The following is an 18,325-nucleotide window of genomic DNA, read 5'->3' as shown; positions in this document are numbered from 1 at the left end:
TGGCACGTAGTAAGCACTTAACAAATACCAAAAATTTTTTTTTCCCCTCTGGGCCTCAGTTACCTCATCTGGAAAATGGGGATTAAGGGTTCGAGTCCCATGTGGGACAGGGGCTGTGTCCAACCTGATGAACCTGTATCTACCCCCAAGCTTAGTACAATGATGGCAGATACTGAGCATTTAATCAAATATCATTTAAAAAAGCTACTTGTCCATGGTCCCTATGTGGGACAGAGACTGTGCCCAACCTGATTATCTTTTATCTTCTTTCATCTTCCTGGCACATAGCAAGCACTTAACCAATACTACAAATATTATCACCATCCCACAACAGATGGGTGGTACAGTCGGAATTAGAACCACGTCTCCTGGCTCAGGGGCACACTGAGTTTTCCCCAGATCGTCTCCCCATCCCCCTCGAGGGTCTCGGTCCTATCTTTGGTTCCCCAGCCAACTTCACCTCATCCCGCTCCTCAGGATCCTCACCTATCACCTGTAATTCTATTTATTTATCCTGATGTTATCGATGCCTGTCTACTTGTTTTATTTCATTTTGTTGTCTGTCTCCCCACTTCTAGACTGTGAGCCCGTTGTTGGGTAGGGATTGTCTCCATTTTTTGCTGAATTGTACTTTCCAACCGCTTAATACAGTGCTCTGCACAGAGTAAGCGCTCAATAAATAAGATTGAATGAATGATGATTGGCTTGGGGCGGTGGAGAGCAGCGATCCGTCAATCAACGATATTTACTAGAGCTTACTCTGTGCAGAGCACTGGACCAAGCGCTTGGGAAAGTACAATGTAATAGAGTCGGTAGACGTGAACCCTGCCCACAAGGAGCTTCCAGGCTAGAGGGTGTGACCTTGGGCAAGTCATTATACTTCTCTGCAGCTCGGTCCCCTCATCTATAAAATGGGGATTGAGATTGTGAGCCCACAAGGGACAGGGACTGTGTCCAACCTGATAAACTTGTACCTACCCCTGCACTTAGTATAGAGTCTGGCATATAGTAAGCACTTAACGAATGTCACAATTATTATTATTATTATTATTAGAGGGGGAGAGGAGGTATTGCAGTGAGGGGAAATCCAAATTGTATCTCCCCAGGCGACAGACTCAAGTCATTGTCTCTCTGCCTCTCTCTTACCTGCCTCTAATTGTCTCTCATTATCAGTATTATTGTTATTATGGTATTTGTTAAGCACTTACTATGTGTCAAGCACCGTTTTAAGCGCTGGGATAGATACAAGTTAATCAGTTTGGACACAGTTCCAGTCCCCCATGGGGCTAAACAGGAGGGAGGGCAGGTATTGAATCCCCATTTTACAGTCGAGGCAACTGAGGTCCAGAGAAGTGACTTGCCCAAGATCAGACACAAGCAATTGACAGCCTGGGCCTGGATTAGAACCCAGGTCTTCTGACTCCCAGGTCTGTGCTCTTTCCACTAGGCCCCGCTGCTTCTAATCATCTTTGTCTCCTGTTTGTCTCTTGACTTGGCGTGTGAAGTGATGGGGGTGAGGAGGAAGGTCAACTGTGTCAGAGATCGTTTGGGCTGAAGATGAGACATCAGAGAGGACCAGATGAGGAGGGTTGGGGGCAGGGAAGATAACACCAGCCTAGGCCCTGGGGTCCCTTTTCCTCCTTCCCCTCCCCACCTCCAGTTACAGGTCTGAATTTGGGGAGTTCCTCAGAGATGTGGAAGAATCTCAGGTAATCAGCAGGCAGAATACTGTAGTAAGTGCTTGGGAGAGCACAAGAGAGTAAGCAGACATATCCCTGCCCACAAGCTTACAATTTAGTGGGGGAGACACATAAAATAAATTACAGGGAGGGGAAGCAAAAGAGTATAAGGAAGTAGATGTAAGTGCTCTGAGGCTGGGGAGAGGATCAAAGTACTTTACGGGCTGTGGATCCATGTATATACCTGACGCGGTCGGGGAGGAGAATAGGATGGTGAGATGAGAGGTTAGCCAGGGAAGGTTTCTTGGAGGAGATAGGATTTTAATAATAACAATGATAATAACTGTGGTATTTGTTAAGCATTTACTCTGGGCCTAGCACTGAACTAAGCGCTGGGGTGGATAGAAGCAAATCAATTTGGACACAGTCACTGTCCCATGTGGGGCTCACAGTCTCAATCCCCATTTTACAGATGAGGTAACTGAGGCCCCAGAAGAGACTTGCCCGTGGTCACACAGCAGAGAGGTGGCAGAGCCGGAACTCATGACCTTCTGATTCCCAGGTCTACTATCTACTATTCCACTTTTTAAGAGGGCTATAAAGAGGGGGAGAACTAGGGCGTCTGTTGGGTATGAAAGGGGTGGGGGGATAGGAACAAAGAGTTGACAGATAGAGGGGGCACAGTGAGTAGGCTGGCATCAGAGGGGCGAAGCAGGAGGGCTGGGTTGAGGCTCGGTCTCCGGGGGGTGCTTAGCTCCGGTGGCTTCCTCCCAACTCCCACCGGCCTCCTTGCCCCAATCCGGTCTCCCCACCCCAGACCCTCACTCGCTTCTAGCCCACCATCTCTGCCCACCCACCAAATCCCAGCAGGGACCCTCCCCCCGGGGCACAACATCCAAAGCATTTTGACTCGCTCCTTCCCACCTCAGGGATGCAAGCGTCCAGCTGAGGCCCAGGCTTCAATTAATCAATCAGTAGCATTTATTGACCGTTTACTGTGTGCAGAGAAGACAACAGGGGACATTCAGCAAAATGAAGACTATCTTGGCCCCCTGGAGGGGACCGTGGCTGTGGAAATGGGGAGGGTGGGGGAGACAAGTGATGTCTGAAGGATGGGACGAGCCAGCATCCCGGTTCACTGGGAGTCAATTTAAAACTTGGTGATCTTCATGGTGCTCTCGGGGATCATATCTGATGGAAGAGTGGAATGGAGGTAAGGGAGTGAGAGGTGGCTCTCAGAACAAGAGGGCTCTATTCTCCTCCTGGCTTTTGGCCTCCCGCACCCCTGAGGACCCTAGTTCTCAGCCTCCTACACCTCCCAACCCCCGGGAACCCGTGAATTTGATTCCTGCTCCTCACCTTCACTTGACAGGGTAATTTCGTTGTTCAGCCTTCGGCTTTTCTTCCTGGTGGGAGGAGACCACACCGAGAAGTTCAAGTCTGCCTCTATCTGGGCTTCTCCTCCGTTCCCCAAATCCCCATTCCCCTGACTCCCCCAGATCTCTCACTGACCTCCCATGCCCGGCCCCTTCTCCGCATCCCACCCCTTCTCCCCTTCTCGGGTCTCCGACGCAATCCCAGACTTGCAGCGGTCCTCCTCCCCAGCCCCCGACTCCACCCACCCTCCGCCACCCAGTCCCCTGCCCCTATCAAGAAATTCCCTCCTTCCTCCCACCCTCTGCCACAAGCCCGCGCTCACTTCCTCTGCCTCTGGTAGATCAAGGCTCCGCTCACGATGAGCACAATCACGGCCACGGGGATCAGAATGCCTAACAATATGGCCACGAGTTGATTCTCATCTGGAAGGAAGAGCGGAGACAAGCCTTGAGAGGGAATCCCCTGTCCCTTCCATCCCTCCCCAACCGCTCCCAAGCCCCTTCCCCGCTTAGAGAGAACATCGGCTTCAGGGATGGATGCTCGTCCTGATGGAGGCAGAATTGGCCCAGGGGTTTGTTGGAGGACCAGAGCAACGAGAGGGTATAAAGAAGGTTGCCTCTCCTCCTCTTTCCCATCCTGGGGTGGAGGTGAACACAAGCAGCGTTAGATGGGAGGCCCCATCAGCCTCAGGACCAATCGAGACTACAACTTCCCTGATCCCCTGGCACCAGTTGCTCATTCACCCTCGCCCCAAGAGCTCACTGGGGATGTAGTTCATCTGGGAATGTGGCACTGGGAGATGGAATGGAGGGGGATATGGGAGGACGGGAGCTTTCTCTTACCAGATTCAGGGCTGGGGTCATCGCGAAGCTCAGTGCATTTAGGCCCACCGTAGCCGGGCTCGCACTCGCAGATGTAGTCGTCACCGCCTTTCTCCTGACATCGCCCGTCGTTCCAGCAGGGGTTCTGGAGGCAGGGGCTCTCTGTGGAGAGGAGGGGGCATGAGCAGAGGGCCGGCGGAGGGCAACCGAGGGGCCGAGAGAGTCGGGGGGACGACTTCAGCCGGTGGCTGAGGGTCCCCGGAAGGGGGTTCCCTGGGGCGGGAGCTCATTGCGGCCCTGTCCCCAGAGGTGTAGAGCTGGCGTGGAGGGAGAGCGCAGGGAGAAAAGGAAGCATCCTCTGGGACTCTGTTTCTTCCAGACTACTGGTGGTTGGAGCTGGACAAGTCTGGGCCTCTCTCTCCCTGATGGTGGGTCAGTGTTGGGGGTCCGGGACGCCCCCTCCCTGACCACCGGTCATCACTATGGCGGGGTAGAGGGGTGGGCCTATTGGTTCAGAGACCAGAATGGGTCTGCCGATTCGGGGGCCAGTGGGGAGTGCGACTGCTGACTCGGGGGCTGGTGGAGGGGGTGAGCCCGTCGCCTGAGTGGTCGGCGGAGGGTGGGCGTGCCGACTCACTTTGGAAGCAACCCCAGGTGTGGTTGGCCAGGGCACAGATCTTCCCGGGCTCGCAGCTCATGGGCTGGCACCGTAGGGTCCCGGAGCTGATGCAGCTGCAGCGCTCTGAGCAGTCTTGGTTCACGAAGGTCTCCCCCAGCTAGGAGGACGCAAGAAAGGGGTCAGGGCCTCGCCGCCTTGGGGTCCCCCCCGCTTCGGGGCTCCCGGCCCGCCCGGGACCCCGGTCCGCCAGCCCGCACCTCGTAGTAGCGGGCACCGCGGGTGCAGCCGCAGCTCTGCAGGGGCAGGCTGTCCAGGCCGCTGTAGACGTGGCCCGGGAGGCTGGCGCAACCCTCCTCGCAGGGTCCCGGGCACTCCACGGGGGCCGCCAGTTCCGCACAGCTGGACAAGCATGGGGTCATGCAGTCCTGGTACACGGTGTTGGCTGGGCAAGACATGACTGTGGGGTGGACAGGCCAAGACAAAGTCACACACACAATCAGTGACTGAGTGAAGGAATACCCATTGCTTAGGACAGAGCTTGACACATAGTAAGTGCTTAACAAATACCATCCTCCTCCTCATCATTAAGCGTTTAGTCCAGTGCTCTGCACACAGTAAGCGCTCAAAAAATATCATTGATAGATTTATCCTGCACATGGTAAGCTCTCAGTAGAGATGATGCAGGGATGGATGGATGGATTGATCGGATGGTGGTCTGGGGTGTTAGGGGACACTCGGGGCGGTCAGGGGGTGGTCCGGGGGAGCGAGGAGGAGTAGCCGCGGCCTCACCGCATTTCAGGGTCTGTCTCCAGCCCAAGAGCGGGATTCCCTTCGCTTGGCAGGCGGCTACGTAGACTGTGAAGCTCTGACAGCGCAGCTCCGGGGACTCCGTCTGACTCTGGATCGCACAGAGGTCAAATAGACAGTCACTGCAGCGTGAGGGGTCGGGGTGAGAGAGAGAGGGAGAGAGAGAGAGAGAGAAAGTCAGGAGGACCCGAGGCCTGAAGGGAGATCCAGGCCTTAGGGTCTGCAGCGTGAGGAGAAGCCAGGCTGTGGGCAAAAAGGAAATCAAGCTGAGTGAAATCAGTTGCCGGACTAGAAACAAAGCAGGCTGCAGGTCCAAGACAGTCCCGGCAGGCAGTGTGGCCTAGTGGATAGAGCCCGGGCCTGGGAGGCAGGAGGACCTGGGTTCTAATTCCAGTTCCACCACTCATCTGCCGGCACACCTTGGGAGAGCTGCTTTACTTCTCTAGGCCTCAGATACCTCATCTATAAAGGGAGGGGATGAAGACTGTGAGCCCCATGGGGGACATGGACTGTGTCCAACATGCTTAGCGTGTATCTACCCCAGTGCTTAGTACAGTGCCTGGAACATAGTAAATGCTTAACAAATACCGTTTAAAAAAAAGGCTGGGAGTCGAGAGACCTGGGTTCTAGTCCTGGCTCCACCACCTGCCTGGTGTTGGACCCCGGGCAACTTCACTTCACTTCTCTGGGCCTCAATTTCCCCTTCTGTCAAATGGGCTTTCAGTACCTGTGCTCCTCCTCCCCCATAGACTGTGAGCCCCATGTAGGCCTGAGTATACTGGATGTCCTTGGATCAGGACTGGGCACCTAATCTTGGCTTAACATATGTCACAGTTATTATTGGTGTGGTTGCGATAAAAAAGAATAACTCTGGCATTTGTTAAGCACTCACTATGTGCCACACATTCTTCTGAGCACTGGGGTGGTTACAAGAAAATTGGGTTGGACACAATCCCCATCCTACACGGGGCTCATAGTCTCTTAATCCCCATTTTACAGATGAGGCAACTAAGGCACAGATAAATTAAGTCACTTGCCCAAGGTCAAACAGCAGACAAGTGGAGGAGCTGGGATTAGAACCCAGGATGATCATGATGCAATCAAGCTGGTGGACTGGAAAGGGTTCTGGGAGGAGACCCTTCCCTCCCCACCCCCGTTCCATCCCCGCTCCCCCTTAGCCCCTGCTCATACTTCTGGAAGGGCTGGGGGTCGACCAGGCCGTGACAGGAGGCGAAGGGGCCTTGGGGGTCGGACATGGCCCCACAATGCTGGCTGCCGTTGATGACCCGGAGCTGCTCTTCAGTGCACGCGGACAAGTCGAAGCCAGAGTCGCTCTCTCCCTCCTCCTCCTTGGGCGCGGCCCTGGGGGTGGGCAGGCGGGCGGGGAGATCGGGGTGAGGAGGGGGCAGAGAGGCAGAGGCGGGGGAGAGAGGCGGGGGGGGCCCATCTGCATGCGACCCAGGGGTTGGGGGGGCCGCGGAATTTCCTTAAACTGGACATTGGCTGGCACTCCCTTAGCGACTTCATGGGGTCGGTGAGAGGCAGCAGAAATAGGGGTGAGGGGGAGAAGAGAGAGAGAGAGAGGAGAAAAGAGGGAGAGGAAGAGGAAAAGAGGAAGGAAGAGAAAGGGAAAGGATGGATAGAGGAAAGGAGGGAGGGAAAGAGAGAGGGGAGAAAGAGAGGAAAAGAGAGAGGGAGAGAGAAGAGTCGAAAGAGGAAGAGAGGAAAAGAGAAGGGTGGGAAAGAGAAAAAGAGAGGGAAAGAGAAGGATGGAAAGAGGAAAAGAGAGGGAAACAGGATGGAAAGAGGAAAAGGGGGAAAGAGAAGGATGGAAAGAGGAAAAGAGAGAGGGAAAGAGGATAGAAAGAGGAAAAGAGGGGGAAAGAGAAGGATGGAAAGAGGAAAAGAAGGAAGAAAAGAGAATCAGCCATAGGTTGCAGCTATCGACAGCAGTATGGGCAATGACAGAGGAAGGAGAAGCAGACCCTGCCCTCAGGTAGTTGTCAGTCTAAGGGGGCCAGAGCCGTGTAGACAGCTAGGAGGTAGAGAGTGAAGCAGCGAGGGACAAGTCTCTGGTTCTTCCTCTCCCCAGCTCTCTGACTCCAAAAGGCCAAGCAGCCCCAAGCCTCGGGCCCCACCGCCCCCAGCCTCCCCGGCCCAGCCCTGACCCATTTTCGCATCCCCGCCCTCCCATCGGCCCCACCGCTGCCTCACCTGGGCTGCCGCCGAGCCCCAGCCCTGTTGTCCTTGACCTCCCAGCTGTTGCCAAAGGTGTCGAGGGAGCGGGTCAGGGTCCCGCTGGGTAGCATATACTCGTTTTTCCGGTTCCCGTCGAAATTCCCACACAGGCCGCGGACCAGGGTGCGGTAGGTGCTGGGCAGGGTGATCACTGGCAAGGGCGGCAGGGGGAGACCGCAGGGTAGGGAGGGGCGGAAGGTCAGTGACCCCAGGGTCTCCGGGGATCCCTCAGCCCAGAGCTCCTGGGAGATCCACCCCTACAAGTCCCCAGATGATCTCTGACTCTTCCTCTCCCCGCCGCCTTTTAATCTGTCAATCATATTTATTGAAGGCTGAGCACTGTACTAAGTGCCTGGGAGAGTACAGTATCTCGTCACCCACCCTCTCTAGCTCTCTCCCTTCGGTCCCCTCCCCGCCCCCCAACCCCGTCCACCCGGCCCCCAACCCCTCCCTCCGCCTCCGGACGGCACCTGCGCTGTCCTGGCCGTCGAAGCTGACCGCCAGCCCGAAGTCGGTCTCTAAGTAGAGGCGCCGGGCTCGCAGGTAGATGTGCAGGTGGTCGTGAGGCCGGAAAGGGGGTGTCACCTTCTCCCCGTTCACCTGGGGTAGGGTGGCAGGGAGGGGGAGTTAGAGGTAAACCGAGTCGACAGTACCCTCCTACCGCTTCCCCACCTGGGCCCACGCCTTTCCGGCCAAGGAAAGCTCTCGCTCTCCTCCCTCTGTTCTTCAGAGAAGCGGCGCGGCCCAGTGCCTAGAGCACGGGCCTGGGAGTCGGGTCATGAGTTCTGATCCCGGCTCTGCCACTTGCCTGCAAGTCGCTTCACTGCTCTGGGCTTCAGTTACCTCATCTGGAAAATGGGGATTGAGACTGCAAGCCCCACATAGGACAGGGACTGTGTCCGACTTAAATAGCGCGTGTCCACCCCAGCGCTTAGTTCAGTGCCTGGCACAAAGTAAGCCCTTGAAAAATACCATCATTATTTCCCTGACAGGAGGAAGTCCTCCTTGAAGGCTGGCCTTTCTCCTTCCTGCTGCAGCTCAGGAGATAATAATAATAATGTTGGTATTTGTTAAGCGCTTACTATGTGCAGAGCACTGTTCTAAACGCTGGGGTAGGCACAGGGTAATCAGGTTGTCCCACTTGAGGCTCACAGTCTTAATCCCCATTTTACAGATGAGGTAACTGAGGCACAGAGAAGTTCAGTGACTTGCCCACAGTCACACAGCTGCCAAGTGGCAGATCCAGGATTCGAACCCATGACCTCTGACTCCCAAGCCCGTGCTCTTTCCACTGAGCTATGCTGCTTCTCGCTCCCCTGAAGGATTCTCCCTCAGCAACCCCAAGGAGCTCTCTCCCCCACTTTTTTAATGGTATTTATTAAGTATTTACTACGTGCCAGGCACTGTATTATGTGCTGGGGTAGGTATAAGCTAATCAGGTGGGACACGGTCCATGTTCCACACGAGGCTCTCGTGTTAATTCCTCATTTTACAGACGAGGGAACCGTGGCACAGAGAAGTGATGCGACTTGCCCGAGGTCGCACAGAAGACAATTGGCAGAGCCGGGATCAGAACCCAGGTCCTCTGACTCCCGGGTCTGGGTTCTTTCCACTAGGCCACACCGTTCCAAATGAGACTTCTCTGCTCTTAGTTCTCCCTGCTTGTGTTTTTCAAATGCCCCCTGTGGCTTGTAATTTGCAATTCATTTCTCTTTTCTGTGTGTCTCTCCTGGGTCTGAACTGCTTGTTTTTGTTTGGAGCCTGGGGTTCACTGTACTCAGCACAGAGTGAGCGTTCAACAGATACCATCACTGGGGAAGCAGTGTAGCCTAGTGGAAAGAGCCCAGACCTGGCAGTCAGAGGACCTGGGTTCTAGTCCTGGCTCCGCCACTTACGTGCTGGGTGACTCTAGGGTTTAGAAGAGTCGCCCGTTGGCCCAGCGTTCACCCGGTCTTGCCGGGAGTCAGGAAGCTGAACCAGCTGGTCTCTCAGGGAGGGGTCTCGCCTTCATTCATTCAGTGGTATTTATTGAGCGTGTAGTGTGTGCAGAGCACTGTATTAAGCGCCTGGGGAGGACCAGCTGCCCTCTAGGAAGGGGCCTCTCCTTCATTCACTCAGTGTTATTTATAGAGTGCTTACTGTGTGCAGAGCACTGTATCAAGCGCTTGGGAGAGGACCGGCTGACCTCTAGGGAGGGGTCTCTCCATTCATTCAGTGGTATTTATTGAACACTTAATGTGTGCAGAGCACTGTATTAAGTGCTTGGGAGAGGACCAGCTGACTTCTAGGGAGGGGTCTCTCCATTCATTCAGTGGTATTTATTGAGTGCTTACTGTGTGCAGAGCACTGTATTAAGTGCTTGGGAGAGGACCGGCTGACCTCTAGGGAAGGGTCTCTCCATTCATTCAGTGGTATTTATTGAGCGCTTACTGTGTGCAGAGCACGGTATTAAGCGCTTGGGAGAGGACGATAGGACAATAATCAGACACGTTCACTGGCTACAACGAACCTACAGCCTAGAAGGGGTCTGGGCTTCCCCTCAAGTCCACCCTCACCTCCCTCCCCGTGCCCCCTCCACCGCCCCCGAGGACACTGACCACCAGCTTGCGTCCGGGCAGGAGCTGGATGCTGTAGCCGTAGACGGCCACGGCCATCTCGTGGAGGAAGGAGACGCGGGTCCAGCCCGAGCGCCTCTTGTTGCGGCCTTCGACGGCCAGCGGCTCCAGCTCCCGGGGCAGACCGTCTACCGTCTGCGTCAGCGTGTACGTCTGGCGGCCCTGGAAGTGGTGGCTGAAGCCGTCGAAGGTGCGGTAGTGGGGGTCTCCGGAGATGGAGCACCGCTCGGTGGCTGGGGTCCAAAATGGCGGGGGGCGGTTGGTGGGTGGGGCGAGAGAGAGAGATGGCTCCTCGTGAGCACTTCTTTTCTCCCAGGACCCCCCCTTCTGCTGCTCCTCCTGCCCACCTCCAAGACCCACATACATACGCGCACCCTGACGCTCTCCTGCTTCCGTCTTCCACCCCCTCCTGACCCAGACCGATCAATGAATCGGTGGTATTTATTGAGCGCTTACTGTGTGCAGAGCACTGGATTGAGGGCTTGGGAGAGAACAACACAATTGGTAATAATAATAATAATGTTGGTATGCGTTAAGTGCTCACTATGTGCCAAGCACTATTCTAAGCGCTGGGGTAGATACAAGGTAATCGGGTTGTCCCACGTAGGGCTCACAGTCTTCATCCCCATTTTACAGATGGGGTAATAATAATAATGTTGGTATTTGTCAAGTGCTTACTATGTGCAGAGCACTGTTCTAATCGCTGGGGTAGATATAGGGTAATCAGGTTGACCCACGTGAGGCTCACAGTTTTAATCCCCATTTTACAGATGAAGTAACCGAGGCACAGAGAAGTTCAGTGACTTGCCCACAGTCACACAGCTGACAAATGGCGGAGCCGAAATTAGAACCCATGACCTCTGCCTCCCAAGCCCGGGGTCTTTCCACCAAGCCATGCTGCTTCTCACGTTGGTAGATACGATCTCTGCCCTTCAAGAATAATAACTGTAGTATTTACTGAGTGCAAAACTATGAGCCAGGCACCCGTACTAAGCGCTGGGGTGGATACGAGCAAATCGGGTTGGACACAGTCCCTGTCCCACGTGGACTCACAGTCTCAACCCACGCTTTACAGGTGAGGGAACTAGGGCCCAGAGAAGTGACTCGTCCAAGGTCACACAGCCGACAAGTGGCAGAGTCAGGATTAGAATCCATGACCTTCTGATTCCCAGGCCCAGGCTCTAGCCACTATGCCACACGTTGGTAGATGCGATCTCTGCCCTTCAAGGAACCAATAATCGAATTAATAATATTCAGTGAACGCTTACTGTGTCTAGAGCACGGTCCTAAGTGTTTGGGAGACCCTAATACAGTAAGCAGCGTGGCTCAGTGGAAAGAGCACGGACTTTGGAGTCAGGGCTCATGAGTTCGAATCCCAGCTCTGCCACTTGTCGGCTGTGTGACTGTGGGCAAGTCACTTCACTTCTCTGCGCCTCAGTTCCCTCATCTGTAAAATGGGGATTAAGACTGTGAGCCCCACGTGGGACAACCTGATTCCCCTGTGTCTACCCCAGCGCTTAGAACAGTGCTCGGCACATAGTAAGCGCTTAACAAATACCAACATTATTAAGTGCTCAGTAAATACCATTGACTGAGTGATGATGATGATGATGATTCATTCATTCATTCAATAGTATTTATTGAGCGCTGACTATGTGCAGAGCACTGGACTAAGCGCTTGGAATGGACAATTCAGCAACAGATAGAGACCATCCCTGCCCAGTGACGGACTCGCAGTCTAATCGGGGGAGACAGACAAGACGACTTCATCACGATAAATAGAATCAAGGGGATGGACACTTAGCACAGTGCCTGGCCCCTAGCGAGGTCTTAAATGCCAATATTAGCACTGATTTAATCCCTATTCTACAGGAGGAGACTGAGGCACTGAGGAGAGTCACCCGTCCGGGGGTGACGCGGCGGGTGAGGGGGGTCGGGCCCTCTTCAGAGGAGATTGATTGATTAATTGATTCCAAGCTCGTTGGGGGCAGGGATCATGTATTGAACTCTCCCAATCACTGGTATTTATTGTGCATTTATGTGTGCAGATCACTGTACTAAGCGCTTGGGAGGGCACACCAGAACAGGGTTGGTAGAAACGTCCCCTGCCTACGTGGAGCTTACAGTCTAGAGGGTCTACTTCACAACTACTTGCAGAACCCGCAGTAAGGGCTCAATAAATACGATCGAATGATTGAATGACTAGAGGGATGCTTAGCACAATGCTCTGCCCACCGTCAGTGATCAATCTAATCCCGGCTCTGCCACCGGGTGTGACCACGGGCAAGTCATTTGGCTTCTCTGGGCCTCAGTTTCCTCATCTGTCAAGGGGGGATGGAGACTGTGAGCCCCGCGGGGGACAGGGACTGTGTCCGACCCAATTCGCTTGTATCCACCCCAGCTTTTAGGGCAGTGCCTGGCACGTTGTAAGCACTTAACCAATACCATAATAATAATTATTATTATTACTTAATAAATACCATTGACTGACGGATTCCTCCCCCACCCCTCTCTGTCCCCTTTCTCCTTCCTGCGCCCCGTCCCCACCACCCGATCGATTCTACTTACTGCTACTGTTCTTGTCTGTCCGTCTCCCCCGATTAGACTGTGTGCCCGACAAAGGGCAGGGACTGTCTCTATCTGTTACCGATTTGTCCATTCCAAGCGCTTAGTACAGTGCTCTGCACATAGTAAGCCCTCAGTAAATACTATTGAATGAATATTGAATGAAAAACGGCCCAGGCTCCTGCCGCTAACGTCCTCCCCCGGTTCCCGTGATCCCCGCCCGTCGCCCACACTCACAGACGGCCTTGCAGACGGGGCCGCTGGGGCCCAGCTGGCACCGGGATCCGGAGGGGCAGTTGAGAGACCGGCAGCTCACTGATCCGCTCGTGCAGGTGCAGTGTGTTTGGCAGTCGCCCACCAGCCACGAATCCCCCTCCTGCCGGGAGTGGGAAGGAAGGGTGACGAGTGGGAACTGGGGCGGCGGCAGAGGTGTCCTGGAAGGGTCGGGGGGACCCCGATCCCTGCTGCTGCAAGGCCCTTGAGGACCGTCCCGCCTCCCACCCACTCACAGTCTGTCAGAGCCCCCCGAGATCACTCTGCTCCCCCCCGGAGAGGCCGGACGTTGGCACAGGGGGCCGCTCTAATAATAATAAATAATAATAATGATGGCATTTGTTAAGTGCTTACTATGTGCCAAGCACTCTTCTAAGCACTGGGGGAGATACAAGGTAATCAGGTTGGACGCAGTCCCTTTCCCTCATGGTCTTCAATTTCCATTTTCAGATGAGGGAACTGAAGCTCAGAGAAGTGATGTGACTTGCCCGAGGTTACACAGCAGACAAGGACAAGGATGGTGCGGGCAGCGGGGCGAACAATCCACCATGCTGGGGAGTCAGTCACCGGGCACGGCTGACTACTAGAGAAGCAGCCTGTGCTAGTGGCTAGAGCTCGGGCCTGGGAGTTAGAAGGTCGTGGGTTCTAATCCAAGCTCCGCCACTTGTCTGCTGTGTGACCTTGGTCAAGGCACTTCATTTCTCTGGGTCTCAGTTACCTCCTCTGTCAAACAGGGTTTGAGACTTTGAGCCTCATGTGGGACAGGGACTGTGTCCAATCCGATTTGCTTGTATCCACCCCAGCGCTTAGTACGGTGCCTGGAACATAATAAGTGCTTAAAAAAAACCTTAATTTTTATTATTATTATTATTATTATCGTCTCAGTAGCCTGCAGGCATCCAACACCAGCTGGCCTTATCGAGTGTTGATGATCGCCTCCACCCCCCGCTGTCCCTTCCCTGACCGGCACAGAGGCCGGAAGCTGCCGGGCAGAGCTGAGCGTCTGCCGGATCCAGAACCAAGCCGGCCACGTTCCGGCCCTCTGGGGCGGAGCGGGAATCAGCCTGGCCCAACCTTTGTAGCCACCGGCTCTGGGGCCGAGGGCTAGTGGCCGGCCGAATGCCCCGGAGGGGCCCTCAGAAAGGTGCCCCCGGCCCCCGACACCTGCCCCCCGGCAGCCTCACCTCATGGTATCCGCCCTGGAAATCGACGCAGCCACACTGGCTCATGGGCACGCACTGGTCCTCGCTGAGCACGAAGCCCGGGTCACAGGCGCAGCCCTCGGAGCAGGAGGGCAGCGAGCCCACTCTGATACCCCCGCAGGAGCCCTCCAGATCCGGGCAGGTCGGGGGACAGGTGGGGGCACAGGGCGTGTAGCTGCTGTTGGCTGGGCAGAGCAGTGCTGCAGAGGAGAGAGGGGAGGGGAACAGTGAGACAGTCTGACTCGAATCATCATAATAATAATAATTGTGGCATTTATTAAGTGCCAGGCACGGTACTAATCATTGGGGTGGATACAAGCAAATCCGGTTGGACATAGTCCCCGTCAAACATGGGGCTCACAGTCTCAATCCCCATTTTACAGATGAGGGAACTGAGGCCCAGAGAAGTGAAGCGACTGGTCCAAGGTAACACAGGCAAGGGCAGAGCCGGGATTAGAACCCATGACCTTCTGACTCCCAGGCCTTTGCTTTAGCCATTATGCCATGCTGACTCTAGACTGTAAGCTCATCGTGGTCAAGGAATGTGTCCATTTATTCTTGTGTCGTACTCTCCCAAGTGCTTAGTAAGGCACAGGCTTGGGAATCAGGGGTTGTGGGTTCTAATCCCCACCCTGCCACTTGTCTGCTGTGTGACTTTGGCAAGTTACTTAACTTCTTTGTGCCTCAGTTACCTCATCTGTAAAATGGAGATTGACCGCGAGCCCTACGTGGAACAGTGTGATGACTCTGTATCTACCCCAGTGCTCGGCACACGGTACGGGCTTAACAAATACCATTATTATTACATTGCTCTGCACACAGTAAGCGCTCAATAAAAACGATTCGGTGAATGAATGAAAGGTTGACTGCCTGACTGATTGATTGATTTCCAGGGAGCTGGGGAAGACCACTGACGTGCTGGAGGGGGCCCGGGGCTCAAAGGTGCCGGGTTTCTGAGGGAGGGGTTGATTGGGCCGTGGGCTCAGGCTTCCTCAGACCCCCGTCCTGCACAGGGCTGAGGGGCCAGCTGCGCCCGGGGAGTGCCCAGGAGGGGGCAGGAAGCCATGTGAGAGGAGAGTTGTTCCCCCAGGCTGGGGCAGGCCTGGGCACAGGCCCTTGCAGTGCCAGTTCGTGGTTTTCTGGAGGTGGGGAGGGGGGGGTCCCTGGGTCCCGGGGCCAGGCTGGGGCGGCCGAGTGGGGGAAGAGGGGAGGGGGCGACTCACGGCAGAAAGTCTCGTTCCTCCAGACGGGGGGTGGGCGCAGGCCCTGGGCCGTACAGGCCGCGGCATAGGCCTGGAGGGTGTCGCAGAGCAGGCTGCCCAGGCCCCCGAACTCGCACAGGTCGAAGGCGCAGCCGCGGAGGAAGGGCTCCACGGGCACCAGCCCCGCGCAGGCGGAGAAAGCGGGGCCCCCAAGGGCCGCCTGGCACCGAGCCGCCGCCTCCACCTTCTCCGCTGCCCCGCAGCTCCCGTTCAAGTCCTCTCGACTGTCTGGCTGGCACCTGCGGGCAGAGGAGGGGAGGTTCATTCATTCGATCGTATTTATTGAGCGCTTACTGTGTGCAGAGCACTGGACTAAGAGCTTGGGGGAGGACAATACAACAGTAGACACAATCTCTCCCCTCAATGAGAGGGAGATCCTGAATCGACGGAAACCGCACTCTCGCCTTCTAAGAAATGGGGACCCCATCAGGCCTGGCCCCCAGCCCGGCCAGACCCCCTCCAGGGCGCTGAGGTCGGGCCAGAGGCCCCTCTCGCTGCCCCTCCACCACCTGGACCCCAGGGAGGACAAGTTACAGATCTGCCCTGTCCGTGGGCTGTCCTGGCATCCTGGGTATTATTACTGTATTTGTTTAAGTTCTTATTATGTGCCAAGCACTGTTTTATGCACTGGGGTAGATACAAGTCAATCAAGTTGGATACAGTCCCTACGCACAGGGGGCTCACAAGCTTAATCCCCTTTTATAGATGGGAGAACTGAGGCACAGAGAAATTAAGTGATTTGCCCAAGGTCACACAACAGGCATGTGGCGGAGCCAGGATTAGAACTCAGCTCCTTCTGACTCCCAGGCCTAGGCTCTATCTACTAGGCCACATATTTGTTAGGTACTCACTATGTATCAAGCACTGTTCTAAACACTGGGATAGATAGAAGATAACCAGATCAGACACTGTCCCACTTGGGGCTCATATTCTAAGTAGGAGGGGGGACAGATATCGAATCCCCATTTTACATTTGAGGAAGCTGAGGCACAGAGCAGTGCAGTGACTTGCCCAAGGCAAAGCCGGGATTAGTAACCAGGTCATCTGACTTCCAGGCTGCCTTGTTCTGGGGCTAATGATAATAAATTCAGCACTTCCTATCTGCCAAGCACTGTACTAGGCAACGGGGGAGATACAAGAACATCAGGTTGGTCGCAGTCCCTTTTCCACATGGGCTCACAGTCTAGGAGGGAGAACAAGTATTTCATCCCCATTTTACAGATGAGGAAACCAAGGCACAGAGAAGTTAAGTGACTTGCCCAAGACTGCGTCTGACTTGCTTATCTTGGATCCGTCCCGATGCTTAGTACAGTGCTTGGCACTTAGTAAGCACTAAATAAGCACCACTTCTTCTTACTAACATCATCATCATCATTATCATCATCATCACACCGGCAAGTAGGTGGTGGAACTAGGATTAGAACCCAGGTCCTCTGACTCCCAGGGCTGGGCTCTTTCATTTAGGCCTCTGGATAAAGCGAGACGCGGCATGGCCTAGTGGATAGAGCATAGGCCCGGGTGTCAGAAGAACCTGGGTTCTAATTCCGGCTCCACTACTTGTCCACTGAGTGACCTTGGGCAAGTTACTTCACTTCTCTGGGTCTCAGTTACCTCATCTGGAAAATGGGGATTAAGACTGTGAGCTCCATGTGGGACAGGGACTGAGTCCAACCTGATTAGCCTGTGTCTATCCCAGTGCTTAGAAAAGTGGTTGACACATAGTAAGCACTTAACAAGTACTGTTATTATTATTATTATTAGGCCTCGGTGACCTGTCCCCAGCCCCTTCATCCTCCCGGTCCCCCGTCCGCCCCCATTTCCAGCCCGGGCTCAGAAGGCAGTCAGGACCCCATCTCTGGCTCAGGGGGATGGTTACCCCGGATCCGAATCTCCTTCCGCCATCCAGCTGTTTCCGAATTCCGTGTCGTTCCGGGCCTGGGTCCCCTGGGGCGTCATCAGCTCATCGTCCGTCCGGTTGTTGAAGTTCCCGCACATGCCGCAGACCTGGTGGGGGACCGGCAGGCAGGGGGCTCGGGAGGGCACAGCTTCCTGGGGGCCGCTCATCCTCCTCCTCCTCAGGGTGAGAGCCCTCTCCCCTCCAGCCCCATCTGTCTGCCCGTCACCCCCGCAGACCCCCTCCCCCGGTAGCCCGATACCTCCACCACTTGCCTGGTTGAAGTAACCCCCGGGGATCTGAATCTCCAGGTGGTGGTTCCCGTCAAACTTGACAAGGAGCCCGAAGTCGGTGGTGAGCACGACGTAGATGCCGCTGGTGGTGATGGTGACGCCCGGCACGTGATTGACCACTGGCGGGCGGACCCGTTCCTCGTTGATCTTGGGGGGTGGGTGGGCAGGCGAGAGTTGGGGGAGGCGGAAGAAGGGGAAGAGACCCATCATCTCCTGATCTCATTCCAATTCAACCCCCACCTTAAAGAGATGGCAAAGACTTCCCTCCCCACCTCTATTTCATTCATTCAATCGTATTTATCGAGCACTTACTCTGTACAGAGCACTGTACTAAGCACTTGGGAAAGTACAATACAGCAATAAAGAGTGACAATCCCTGCCCGCAACGAGCTCCACCCACCCTGCCACACTGCTCCATCCATCGATGGTATTTACTGAGCGCTTCCTGGAGACAGAACCCCGTACTAAGCAACCACCATACAATCGAGCACTCCCCCCCGGGGCATCTGGCCCTCTCTCAGCTGGTGGAGTCTGGTTATATTCATTCAATCAGTAGTATTTATTGAGGGCTGACTATGTGCAGAGCACTGTACTAAGCGCTTGGAATGTACAATTCGGCAACAGATAGAGACAATCCCTCCTCCTCTGGACTGCAAGTTCATTGTGGGCAGGGAATGTGT

General features: G+C 55.0%; 1 protein-coding gene across 1 annotated transcript in view; it reads right to left on the bottom strand.

Moving 5' to 3' along the window:
* Positions 1-2,637: 2,637 nt before the first annotated feature.
* The window catches only part of ZAN (zonadhesin), a 68,293-nt gene continuing 52,605 nt past the window's right edge, over positions 2,638-18,325 (bottom strand). Inside the window, 15 exon segments of the mRNA XM_039910881.1 lie at positions 2,638-2,870; positions 3,039-3,085; positions 3,379-3,478; positions 3,899-4,039; positions 4,515-4,653; positions 4,754-4,953; positions 5,286-5,425; positions 7,518-7,692; positions 8,012-8,141; positions 10,097-10,389; positions 12,959-13,097; positions 14,179-14,396; positions 15,420-15,697; positions 17,335-17,462; positions 17,628-17,792. Of these exon segments, the coding sequence (XP_039766815.1) occupies positions 2,830-2,870; positions 3,039-3,085; positions 3,379-3,478; positions 3,899-4,039; positions 4,515-4,653; positions 4,754-4,953; positions 5,286-5,425; positions 7,518-7,692; positions 8,012-8,141; positions 10,097-10,389; positions 12,959-13,097; positions 14,179-14,396; positions 15,420-15,697; positions 17,335-17,462; positions 17,628-17,792 (2,334 nt within the window). The 3' untranslated portion in view covers positions 2,638-2,829.

Source organism: Ornithorhynchus anatinus, chromosome X5, assembly GCF_004115215.2.
Source record: "Ornithorhynchus anatinus isolate Pmale09 chromosome X5, mOrnAna1.pri.v4, whole genome shotgun sequence".
NCBI classification, from domain to species: domain Eukaryota; kingdom Metazoa; phylum Chordata; class Mammalia; order Monotremata; family Ornithorhynchidae; genus Ornithorhynchus; species Ornithorhynchus anatinus.
This window is presented reverse-complemented; position numbering and strand designations above follow the sequence as displayed.